This window comes from Triturus cristatus, chromosome 2_2, assembly GCF_964204655.1.
Source record: "Triturus cristatus chromosome 2_2, aTriCri1.1, whole genome shotgun sequence".
NCBI lineage: Eukaryota > Metazoa > Chordata > Amphibia > Caudata > Salamandridae > Triturus > Triturus cristatus.
The window spans coordinates 1,154,496,750-1,154,509,448 of record NC_140582.1 but is presented as its reverse complement, the minus strand read 5'-3'; the positions used below and the strand labels follow the sequence as shown (position 1 = coordinate 1,154,509,448).

Below are 12,699 nucleotides of genomic sequence, written 5' to 3'. Positions count from 1 at the left end.
GGTACGAGTAAGTGGGTAGATGGTGTCAATATAGTGACTTGATCCAAATAATATGAGAACAGGAGTGAACTGACAATTTGAAGAAGCAATGATAGACGCATTGCATTTTGTCTAGTCTAGAGTCAATTTTTTTTTTTTTGGCACCAAAAAGTTTCAGGACTAATAACCCTTGTGCTTCAATGCCTCCGGAAATTCTGGCTATGCTACCTTTGACCAGCAGAGTGAACTTACTGGGACAGGATGTAGACATGATCTGCCAAATTCTGAACATACAGATGTGGAATATGAGGTGGCAAACTGCTATAAAAAGGAGGGAATAAGTATGCAGAACAACCTGCAGCGCCCACTGGTTTGAGGTAATTGCACGCCAGTCAAACAAGTAAAAGGTGAATTCTGTCCCCTACCAGCCATACATGATCAAGGCAGAATGAATGAAAGCAGCTTGGTAACAGTCAAGGCAGGCAAGAAGGACTACTACCTCCTGTGGGGGCCACACCTTGGTTACCATCCCATCCTCTGGAGCAGGAAACGCAGGATGTGCTGATTGTTGTACAGGTTGTGAGGGCGCTGTGTCTGACAATGCTGATGAAACTGGTGTGCCAGTGATAAACAAAGAGCAGGATATAGCACATCTTTCTTTAAGGGCCAGCGTCCGAGAGGTCAAATGGCATACCCGTAATGGGGAAATCCTGTTGGGTGCATTTAGACATGATACTTGATCACTACACTAGTGACCATGGCATGACCCACACAGATGGTTGAGTCCACGGCAACTCTTAAGATATACTTAGAGACTTCCTATTCACTTTGCTGATGGAGACTTGAACTACCAAGCAGTGGGGAAATCGGATGCTGGCACTGGGGCGGGCCTATGAGGCCTAGCCACCAAACTAAATAGATGGTGAGGTCCAACATCAGTGTAAAATTATGGGGGGAGTACATCATCAGCCTTCTCATTATAATGTATAACATTTTGAAGTCTATGAATGATCAAATCTCATCAGAACAAGGCATTCAGCACACAATAGTACTGGCATTGAAGGTGAGGCTGCCCAGGCTGACATCAGCTCTGGAATAGAAAAAGGGGCTGAGTTTAGCTCTGGAGTAGGCAGGTCATGAGCTGAGGTCTGCAAAAGTGTGGTAGGAACCGAAGAGGCCTCTGACACAAGAGTGAATGATTGGACCTGCGCCGGTAAGAGTTTGAGCAGAGGTGCTTTGGGGTCAATGGTCATCAGGGCAAGGCCCACCAAAGTCTGACAGGCTTCTGTAGCTCCATGGGAACATAATGTGCTCCAGAGAAAGCAGATGTCTTCCAAATATTTTCAGCATGGCTTCCATGAATGTCTCTATGTGCTGCCAGGTAGAAGACAGCCCGTGGGGCCCATTGGGCATTGCAGCGCAGGCCCAACGAGGAGCTGCCCTATGATGAAGCATGACACCCTCAGGGGTGTGTGAGGGCCCTTGCTCCTTCTTGGAGCTATCCCTGGACGAGCACTCACTTTCTCGCTCCCTTTAGCACCTACCTTTCCCGACGTGTCCTGTACTCTTCCTCCCCCTTCCCACGCTCCCTCCTCAGTCCCCCTAGGAACAGCATACCCTTTGTCTTCCGGCAATTTCTATGATTCAACTTTTGTGAACTCCCTAGTAAAATCAATTTTTCAAACGTTAAGTTAGCCTGTCTTTGGTCCACAGTCAGCATGCTATCTTTCGCAGAACTGGTGAAAGTGTAATTTTCATCTAAACGCAATTCTGATACAAACTCTTCAATATCAACATTTCAAGATTTAACAGTAGATATGGAAGATAAACATTGGACGGTCCCTTTGTGCCTTGACCCCTTCTCTCTGGAATCTCCCCCCCCTCCTCCTTAGGAAAATCCAGAATCACCTTCTCTTTAGAAAATCTCTCAAGACCTGGGTTTTTCCATCTAACCCTCGTTTCTCATTTTTCTGTAGGCGTTTGCAGCTCGTACGTTTTCAGGGTCTATTGCTGGGAAGCCCGGTTTCGGGGCAGCTATGCACTTTACAAACCATGTAACCTAACATGAACATGTAGTCCAAGTTGATGTATTTTCATCTCGCTGGTTGAGACCGTATGCAGCTAGAAGTTTGGAAAATCCTCACAAGATACTGCAATACAGGCTCAAAGTTAGTGGTCAATATCCAACATAAATCCCTGGAATTGAGTATTGAGTAATAGAGGCCTTCGCACCAGGTTATCCGGAGAGGTTGTGCCAGACTGTTGGAACATCCACACTTATGCCAAGAGTCAATCCAGTGAGGAGAAGAGCTGAGCTCCAGCTGATAGTGTTTCTTTGCTTCTGAGAGCACACTTGCTTCCTAGTTGAAGGCTGATAAACACAGCTGATCCACTGTGAACAGATCTGCAGTGCACAGGGCCCCCAGAAACTGTAGAGGAAAGTTAGCTATTCCATGGTCTATAGTGTAGCACACAGAAGTAGTGTTAGTATGTTAGGAACATTCTAAAACATGTAAGAACAGTTCATTGTATTCTCGCTTCTAGCAATATGCACTAGTGTTAATTATATTATGTGTGGGTACGCTTCATGTTCTAAGCAACAGTATTAGACTGCTGTAATAAACTATTTACCATAAACAGTGTAATTCTTGCTTGAGTGCGACCTGAACCCTTTATGAGACTGTTAGTAACCCAGAAAACACCACCTGTGCAGGAATGTGGGACTGCAGTTAAAATGGACTTCCTTCCTCAGTGATGGTGCAATGAACTAAGTCTGTGCATCAGTGGGTTTGAAACCCAACCCGACCTGGGATCTAGAACACATCATTTTTAACACAGTCAAGTGCCTGGGGAAATTCGAAAAGGGAGGAATCTGTGGATAGAAGTATTCACCAGATGATGACTGACTTAGAAAGCATAAGGAGCAACTTGGCCGAGAACATCAAACCCTGCCAAGCCATTCCTGTGTTCAGGCTTTCAGCAGGAGAAGATTCTACATGTTTTCACTGTGGATTTACTGCCTGCTGCAATCCATTGTTTTGTAACCTATAAAATTTCAGTGTTGACTTTTATGCAATGCTATGTAATTAAAATACATCATTTTGAGTCCCCCACCCCAGCAACCTATCAGAGTGCGTCTCAGAAAGGCATTTCCTTGTAACACATATAATTTCCAATAGAATAACAGTCATCAATACTGTATCTGGAGTGTTTTTTGAAGTCCTTGGATGTATGGAACCAAGCCACAAATGAAAAAATATTCATAGACATATATCCACATATATGTAGGTTTAGCAAACTGAACAATTCTCACCTGACTGCCCAGGTGGTGGAATACCTCCAACTCCACGTGGCAACCGAACAAATATTGAAAGGACAGCAGCTCTGTTACCAAAACAGGGCTCCAGGGCTATGGGTTTCGGAACAGTCTGTAATAAAGAAGGAAGACAAAAAATAGAGTAAATCTGAAAGGAACTCATTACCACTTGAGGAATAGTAGAGTTTTATACATTCAACCGTGGTAAGTTAACACAGTTTAACAGCTACTTATTTGCAATACATTTTTTGGTGTAGGATTGTCAACATTATTAACAATTTCCAAGAACAAAGAGGTTAGTAATTAAATCTGTCACTGCCACAGATTTCTTATTCCACAATTGTACGAAATTGAGTTATTAGTCAAGGGGAATGGGGGTGATTGCCTGCTTTGAGGAAATAAAAACAATCCTGGTGAACCCTCAAGGCCAATAAATTAAACTGAGCTCAACCCCCTGGTAGCTATGGCACAGACAAGACATACTTAACATAGGACAATGTGTAAAGTATTTGTACAGCACCAAAATAGTAATGTAGTCACAACACAATAAAAACCCCAAACCGAATAAGGAAAGTGAGTAAATATTAATAAATAAAATGACACCAAAACAAAAGAAATCCATTAAGGGGGAATCGGCGATATGACTTTTTAAAGCTATAAATAACAATAGTGCTAAATAGTGTTAGGAGCAAACCGTGGTCAAGTGGTCATGATAGGCCGGGACAAAGGCGCAATTTGAGTTTTACGGAAGAATGTGATGGAGGGCGAGTCGATACAGAAACCAAGTTCAACCAAGTTGGAGGTCTTACCCTGCACATGAGTCTTAAAAATGGAAGATCATAATCTTCAGGGGCTGGGGCTGAAGCGGGCTCCATGAGTTCAGATAGCCATTGGATTCAGTCTTGGTGAAGCCATTGGTTTTGGCAGGAAAAGCTTTGAGTGGCAGAAATTTGAATTTCATGCCCAAGGAAGTCCTCTCACCAGCTGGATACTTTCGGTGCCTTCACCCGGCCAAGATTTCGATGTTCACACTTAGGCACTTTTTCAGAGATCCGAATTCTTCAGTGGCACAAGGCAAGGATAGGCTGTAGCCAAAGAGGTCTCCAAGACGCCAGATACCTTCTCCGCGAGGTCCTGCCAGATCGCCTTTGCTGCTGTGGTGAAACCTGAAGCGGTAGAAACTGGAGTCTCCATCCCTGTGGCAACACAGCTTGGGCGGATCAGCTTGCGAGGCTTGGAGTTGAAAAGGTTTTAAAGTGTCAGGTTTTCGGGGGAAGTAGCCCACTAAGACACAGTCAAGGGTCCCATGACCTCAGGAACAGCAGTTGAGGGTAAGACCTCACACCAGCAGAGGTCAACAGGAGGGACCAGGTTAGGTCCAGTTGGAACTGGTCAGCTGGGCATTTTCAGGAAAAGACCTCTTGTAGCTTGTTGTGCCCTGTAGCTTGGAAAGGAGGCCAACCCTTATGACACTTGAAGTCAACGTCTTTGTCCTGTGTATAAAAAAGAGAGCAGATTCAGTCCCTCAGGGCTGCTCTCAGGTCAGACATCAGGTGTGGTCCTTGTCAGGTCCAGAAAGTGTTCTGCATAGGATGACAGGGGATGCCACACATGTACGAGTATAGGTGAGGTGACTTATTGCATCCACCTACCCAAAGGGATACAAGTTTCAAGGGGTAACCCTACCCACTTTTGCAAAGGTTCCTGTCTGCACTACTGCAAACAATGCCACAATGCCTCAAATTCAAATATCTAAATAGTAAAACCCTTCTCCCTTTGTGTAGAGCCGGTGCTCCCACCCAGAGGTGTAACCAGTGTAATGAGATACCCTCCTCTGTAGTCACTGTGAAGCAGTGCTGGGGGGGGAAGTCTCCCCCACTAAGCCTGGTGCCTGTCTGACTGGGAGCACAAAAGAAGGGGCCTGTCCAGGTGTCACATGACATCTGCTTGTGACAGGGTTACCCCTTTGAAATACAATAAATTCCTGGGCGTAGTCCAAATTATCATCCTGCCAGAGTGTAGGAGAGTAGGGTCTGCAATCCTATGATCACCCAGATTTTTTGCTTTTGCTTCATTGTTTTACGACTTTCCCCGGCTGTGGGCCTGCCAATCAGACCCACAGCCTAGCTGTTCTCTCTCGAAATTAACACACATGTACATTAGGTGCATCCACTAATTGGAACTGGGCCACCTTGTCAGTCCCTGTCTCAGCATACCACAGGTATCCAGGGCATCGGTGTACCCAGGGCCTACCAGGGGCTGCAGCATGTATTATGCCACCCCTGGATGGCCGCCCCAAATCTGACACAACTGGCTGCACGACAGCTGGGGCAAAGTGGTGTAATCACCCGTTGCTGTAGGTGTAGTATTCCTACACCTAACCCTAAAATGGACACATGGACTCCTATCAGTCACTCCTATGGCAGGCCTTATCAATCCTGAAGGCAGAGTGCAGGGAATCATGTGGGACGGTGCTCTGGCGATAGCTGAGCCCGTCGACGGCTTGCGGACCCAAGTCCTAATAGCCGTTCCATGGTGACGCGGGCCAACTACTTTTAATGCATTATAATCCTTGCGGTTATTTGCTAACTTTGGCATCGCATCACCTACACATGTCGAGTAAGGTGTCATACGAATTGGAATACGAACCCCTCGCCAGTCCTGGCGACGGGGTTAGCATTCCCCCCTTTTAGAGGGGCACGACATGGAAGTAACCTTGAACCCCGGTTAAAGTTGACTCAAGCCTCAGCATCACTAGATGGATGCTGCCACCAGACACAAGTCTGACCTCCTGCTGCTGGGAGACCTTCCAGCGAGGGGAGCTTGGACAAAGGGTTTCCTGTCGAGGGCGGTGTTAGCACCATCCCAGACAGGGTTTGTGTATCCCAGGTAGGCAGGGCTGAAAGGAAGGTGATTGCAAGTGGCACCCCGGTGCTCACTGTGCATAGCCCGGCTCAAACCAGTTTCGGGGGCAACCCTGCCCCTGAGCCGGGGCGAAGCCGGACAAAGGATAGGGGTGTCACCACCCCCCTCCTGGCTCCACCCATAGGTAGGACCTAGTCACGGGCCAGCCCCTTTTCCTAGAATAAAGGTAGGAGCGAGTCCCCTTCCCAAATTGGATAATTCTGAATCTTGAACTACTTTCCACGAAAGGAACTCTTGACTATTTCTGAAGACTCTCCCTTGTGGCTAAGGAGTAGCCACCCTGCACCAGCAGGCACCACCTAAGCGCTTGCGGTTTGCTGTAAGTCTCTCCTACGGATCAAGACTGCCCAGCTCGACGAGACCCGAGTTCCCTGCCATCTCTGACCTTTTACCTACATCATCAGCCCAGCTGAGAGTCGTAGGTGTGACGAGACCTGCGGGACCGGCCATCTTCAGAACCTGCACGACGCTTATCTAGCACGCCCACCGAGGGACCCTCGAGTGAGTGCACCTAGGGTTTGAGAAGCCCTAACCCTGAGCAGCTCCAGCACCGAAGTCTGCCTCCCCAGCATCCACGAGATCTGCGTGGGGGCCCTTCCGCTCCTTGCTGTTCACCGCGTTGTCCGACCACTTGCCGACCGGCTTGTGGCCCTCTTCACGATGCACCAAGATTGTTTCATCACTAGTCTGGTTGCTCCAGACTGGCCCTTGCTCCCCTTCCAGAGAGGAGTACCACGGACCCTCCTGGTCCACTCCAGACGCCATCTTGACTCCACCGCATGGGCTTGCCACTGCCAAGACCTGCTGCCCCACTCCTGGGCCCAGCATCATCGACAGCAGACACCTGCGTGGGACAGCTCGCCCTCCATCCTGGTCGCCGCCGCGCCTCCTGGTCCGAGGAACAGCCGAGTCCGACGTCATCCACTCACCTGGTCGAGGTGACTTCAGCCGGTACCCTCCTGGTGCCCACACGATCGCTGGCTAGCGGTTGAGAACTGAGTCCCCTCTGCTTTCAGGTTTCCTTCATCACCGATCCAGGCTTGGATCTCGCTGAACATCGTCACTGGTCGCCTGCCAGCAACTTCTTCTTTCAGGCTCCTGAGACTACAACGAGGACTCCCGACATCTTGCCGAACCTCCCGCAGCCGCAGCCTCTGGGCTAGGTAACTCGAGCATTTCGGTGCTCCATCGCAGGTTCGCTCTACAAGTGTCCAGTTCCTTTTTCGTTTAGTCCCATTGATCGGATCACTCCGGAATCAGTAACTCCAGACTCTAACCATTCGCATTTCACTGTTAGTGTATATGGTTTCTCGTGCCCCTCGGGCATTTGTGTAAATTGTGCAACTTGAAGTATTTTCGTAAGAGTTTTGTAGTGTGCTTAGCTCCCTGACTCATAAAGAGCCAGGGTAATCTTGTTACAAATAAATATCCTTTATTTTCATAACAACTTGTGTGGTGTCCTTTCACTTGGTGTTCAAGGGGTATATGTGATGGTAAACAGCTGGCTTAACACGCCCTCTAGAGTTTAGCCTAAGACTGCTCGTATCCACGCTACTAAGATAGCTGGTCTATAAGGTTGACTTACAACCAATCATCAATAAGGGTCGTTTGGAATGATACACAGTGATCACTAGAATAGTGAGCACTACATATCAGGCCAACTTCTCACACAGAGAACAAAAGAAACTTGGAACACCCAGGCTTTGTCTCTGCTCTCGAAGCAGATTTTGCACCTCATTCAGGGCCATTCACTAACTGGTTAACAGCTGGAAAGATCATGTAAACTAGCCTACACGAGTTTTCGGCAGCGAAAATCTGACTTTCTAAAATGTACTCTTTTTCAATATTGATTAAACATTTGACTTACTCTTCTTCAATATTGATTAAACATCTGACTTCACCCCTGACATGGGCTTTTAATAAATATTAAAAAGATATTAAACATATTTCTAGCTGTTCTCTAAACGGAAGATAGCAAACTCTTCTCAGTGTTTCTCTTTGAGCCAGCCAGGCTTCCCCTAAGTGAATATAACTTTTAGGAGCTAGTCACTGTAAGGACACGTTAACATTTTTACATGTACTACTTTTAAAAACCATGGACTCTGCCTTCTGGGCTACAAGGCATACTTAGGTGTGACTTTTTCATATATAAAATGAAAGCTTACACCTGTCAAAAGGTTTTATTGGGACAGGTTGATTTGCAGTTTGTATGCTGCTCCAGTCGGGGTACAATAGTAGGTCTGAAGCAATGTTTGCACTGCTACTGCAGTGGATGGCACAATAGGTGCTTTAGTCCACCGGTGGCATTTAACTTCCAAGGCCTAGGTATACTTTGTATGACATAATAGGGACTTTTAGACCAGGTCAATATACCAATTAGGAGCATGCCATTTAAATCATGTTTAAAGGGGGAACTTAGGCACTTACCTACTGGTTAGCAGGGGTTTAGTGCACAGAGTTTTAAATCCGCAAAAACAGTGTGACCATGAAGAAATGGCAGATTTCTTACAACAATGATTCTCTCATTTGATTTGAGCTGACGGAGATATGCTATATATATTTTTAGCCACTATCAGAACTCATATCAACGAGAGATTTCTATTCCCAGAACTAGTTTCCCTCCTAGTGAAACTGAGAGTTTTATCTTTAAATGCAATCCTATGGAGGGAAAGATTTCACACTAACTTGCTGCCTACATTAAGTCACAACAACATGGTACTTTAGAACAACTTCCACAAATAAAGACACTTCCATAAACAGATCAACGTTTGAGTTTAAAGTTCAGATAAAATGTTGCAGACAGTATGGTCAACACAACATAATAAAACCACTGTGCTAGGGAGCAATGTGAGTTCTAAAATGCATACATGAATGAGCTGGTTTTATGTTGCAATATGCTGAGGTAAAAATATTGACCTACACATACATCAGCTTTGTAAGATGGATAACAAGTATAGTCTCAAGGTAAGTGTATATTGGGAAGTACAGATTTACTATCCTTAACATCTACTTACATTGACAAGATGTGAAGTTGATTTAAGTGCAGGTTGATGTTAACACTTTAATACCGTGGCAGAACATTTGTGGACTACAATAAAGTGCAAAGAGCAATACACTGGGTCCCAAGACTAGCGTTATTCCTTATCCCTTCCATAGGATCCTCCTTCTTTCTGAGCTCAAACACAGTATATTGGTGGACAGAAAGACAGACCCAAAAGGACTTCTAGTACGGATAAACCTAACTGAACACGCTGCCTTTAAAAATAAATTACTTTTTATACCCTACAAACGTTAACTTGACAGCGTACAACATATGTGTATGCCATGCCATTAAAAATGAATGTGGGCCAATACACATTATTTAAAGCAGGTACAATAATAAATGCCCATTCACACAACTAATAATACACTGAAAAGCTCACCTAGCACATTAATACAACACAGTGTAACAGATATGTGAAACACTGCTTACTGAATTTGTAGTACATTGAAAAGGCAGAGGAAATCTTTGCTAATAGCCATGAGGTCTAATTTGTGATTTTATCTCAAATATGTAATCATTTGTTTCCTGGGTCTAGGCAAATGTGGTTATGCATGACTTCTCTAATATACAAAACAGTTACTAACAATACATGCACGTAGAGATCACTGGGAGGTATAGGGTAGCCTCCCATAAAGCATATGTATCTATATATAGAAGACACGTGTACAAAAATTAATGTGGCCAAATAGAATACGTACCTACCTTCATTGATGATTTTTCTGGTGGACTCCATCTAACAGCAGATTTCTCATCTTAAGAATGTCACAGGGCATAAGCCTGGATGTGAGACAAAGCCCTAGAATGGATCCGCTCCTTCCTCACCGGCCAAACGCAGCGTCAGACGTCCACAGTCAAATACAATCCTCCCGAGCCCCACCCTCTTCAACATCTACATGGTACCACTTGCAGCCATCGTCATAAGTCACGGACTCAACATCATCTCCTATGTCAAAGACCCCATGTTCGCAGCAGGAAACGGCGTTCACTTCAGCCATCACAGACGAACCCACAGCGGACAAGAGCAACCGCCAAGACGGGATGAAGGCAGTGACCACTTGGATGGACAGCTGCCTCAAGCTTAACTCAGACAAGTCCTAATCTGGACTCCTCCCCCAACACCTGGGATGACTAATAGCGGACTGCAGCGCTCAGAATCTCCCCCCACCACTCCCAAGGACCATGCACGAAACCTCAGCATCATCCTGGACTCCAATGACCACCAAATCAACGTTGTCTCGTCATTCTGCTTCCACAGGCTCCGCCTCCTTCGTAAGATCTTCAAGTAGATCCGAGTCCAGGAAAATGGTCACCCATGCACTCGTCAGCAGCAGACTAGACTACGGCAACACACATATGCCAGCACCACCCAGAAACTAAAAAGTAAACTGTAGACTGCCCAGAACGCCTCCGCCAGACTCATCCTGAACATCCCACGCTGCAACCACATCAACGCCCGCCTGAGAGCCCTTCACTGGCTACCTATCAATAAGAGAATCACCTTCAAGCTTCTCACGTACACCTACAAAGTCCTCCACAATGCCAGACTTGCGTTACCTCAACCACTGCCTCTCCTTCTACACTCCCACCAGATATCTCAGATCCGCCCACCTGGCCCAGGCCACCATCCCACAGATCTGCATGACCATGGCTGGAGGAAGATCCTTCTCCTATCTTGCTGCAAAGACCTGGAACTCCCTGTCTCTGCACTTCAGGCAATCTCCATCGCTACCGCAATTCAGGAAGGACCTCAAGACCTGGCTCTTCGACTGAACTGCAGATCCAGCACCCACTCCCCCACTAAGTTCCTTGAGACGCTCACAGGTGAGTAGTTGTGCTTTATAAGATTCTGATTGACTGGATCTGGAGAATTTATCAGCAATGCTCCCACAGGTTGATAGGCAGAGTTGTGTGGCTCTGTGGTGAGTATATCGACCCAGAAGTGATGTAACCGAGAAGCATATAAGAGTCACCCCTGCATGATATCAGTTTCTTAATCTTGTGATATTCTTGTCCACAGATGCAGAGCACTCTAACGAATCGTAGGTTATAGCGATCTAAAATCTAACCTCAGACCTTATTATAATGGTCAGGAGTACACACTAGAGTGTGGGGAATTGGGAGGGCAGTGAGGAATCTGCGGTTAGAGTATCGACCAGAAAGAGCGTGACCAAAGGTCAGTAACTTGTCCTTCTGATGAATACCTCTAAACCTAGATTCCTCACCTTTTTCAATAGGTTCTGAGGTGTGGAGTAGGACCGTGACCTCCGGCCTGGGTCCACTCTCTCCCCGGCAGCTCTGCCACACCTACGCCTTGCCGTACTGCTGAGCCTTCCTCCTGGTCAGGGTTCATGGATGCAGTCCAAGACTGTCTGCACCAGAGCTGCGCCTGTCTCCGCCTGCCTGCTGCCTCTAATCTTTAGGGTCTCTGCCTATTCCCCCTTTACACAGTAGCCCCTTATTCTTAATTACCTTATCCCCCGCCGCTTTTTCCTGCCGCTGCTGCCCATGCGGCCCATCCCCCTGCACAGCCCCTGCTCCCACCTGCCAGCCTCGTGCACCGCTCCCCTCCCCAATGGCGGCCGCTGGCGCGCCAAAGGCAAGGCCATCTGCTCCCATCCGCAACCCAATCGCGACCAGCACCAGGAACCCTGGATCTCCCACCATCCACAGATACAGCACAGCCGCCCTCCACGCACTCAGCCCCGGAAGACTCAGACTGCCAACAGGCCACGCCGAACACGACCCACGGACAGTTCTCCTGCCTCTGCTGCCGCCAGACCTTCACCACCACTCTGACCTCCAACACCGCAGAAACCAACACCGGCGAAACCCCAAGATGCATGCTCCTCAACGTGCGCTCCATGCACAAACACGCCATGGAGATCTGGAACCTGCTCGACTCTCTCTCGCCAGACATCGCCTTCTTCACGGAGACCTGGACCAACGCCTCATCCACCCCCGACATCAACGCCGCCATCACCGACTGGTACAAGATCCAGAGGAAGGACCGCCCTAACCAGCAGGGAGGGGGGCCTCGCCATCGCTCACAAGAACACCCTCCAGCTCACCACCTCCAATAAACCTTACCCTCCGCCAAACACCTGCACTTCCAGATCCAGACCAGCCCCAACTCCACGATCGGGGGAACCCTCGTCTACAGACTCCCCGGCCTCCGTTCACCTTCATCACCGACCTCATCGCACCCCACCCCATCGCCACAATGAAATACATACTCATCTGAGACCTGAACTTCCACCTCGGCAACGCCAGCGACTTCAACTCCACCAAACTTCACGATAACCTTGCCAACATCGGACTCAAACAACTCGTCTCCACACCGACCCACAGGGCAGGACACACCCTCGACCCCATCTTCGCAGCAGGGAACAGCTTTCACTTCAGCCATCACAACGCAACCCCCATGGACCGACCACTA

The 12,699-nt window shown here is 47.5% G+C and overlaps 1 protein-coding gene across 2 annotated transcripts in view; it reads right to left on the bottom strand.

Annotated features, from left to right (window-relative positions):
* The window catches only part of ATRN (attractin), a 900,609-nt gene that overhangs the window by 23,559 nt on the left and 864,351 nt on the right, over positions 1-12,699 (bottom strand). For both annotated transcript variants that reach the window (XM_085642692.1, XM_085642691.1), the window contains exon 28: positions 3,293-3,407. In XM_085642692.1, the coding sequence (XP_085498818.1) occupies positions 3,293-3,407 (115 nt within the window). The remainder of the gene's footprint in view (positions 1-3,292; positions 3,408-12,699) is intronic.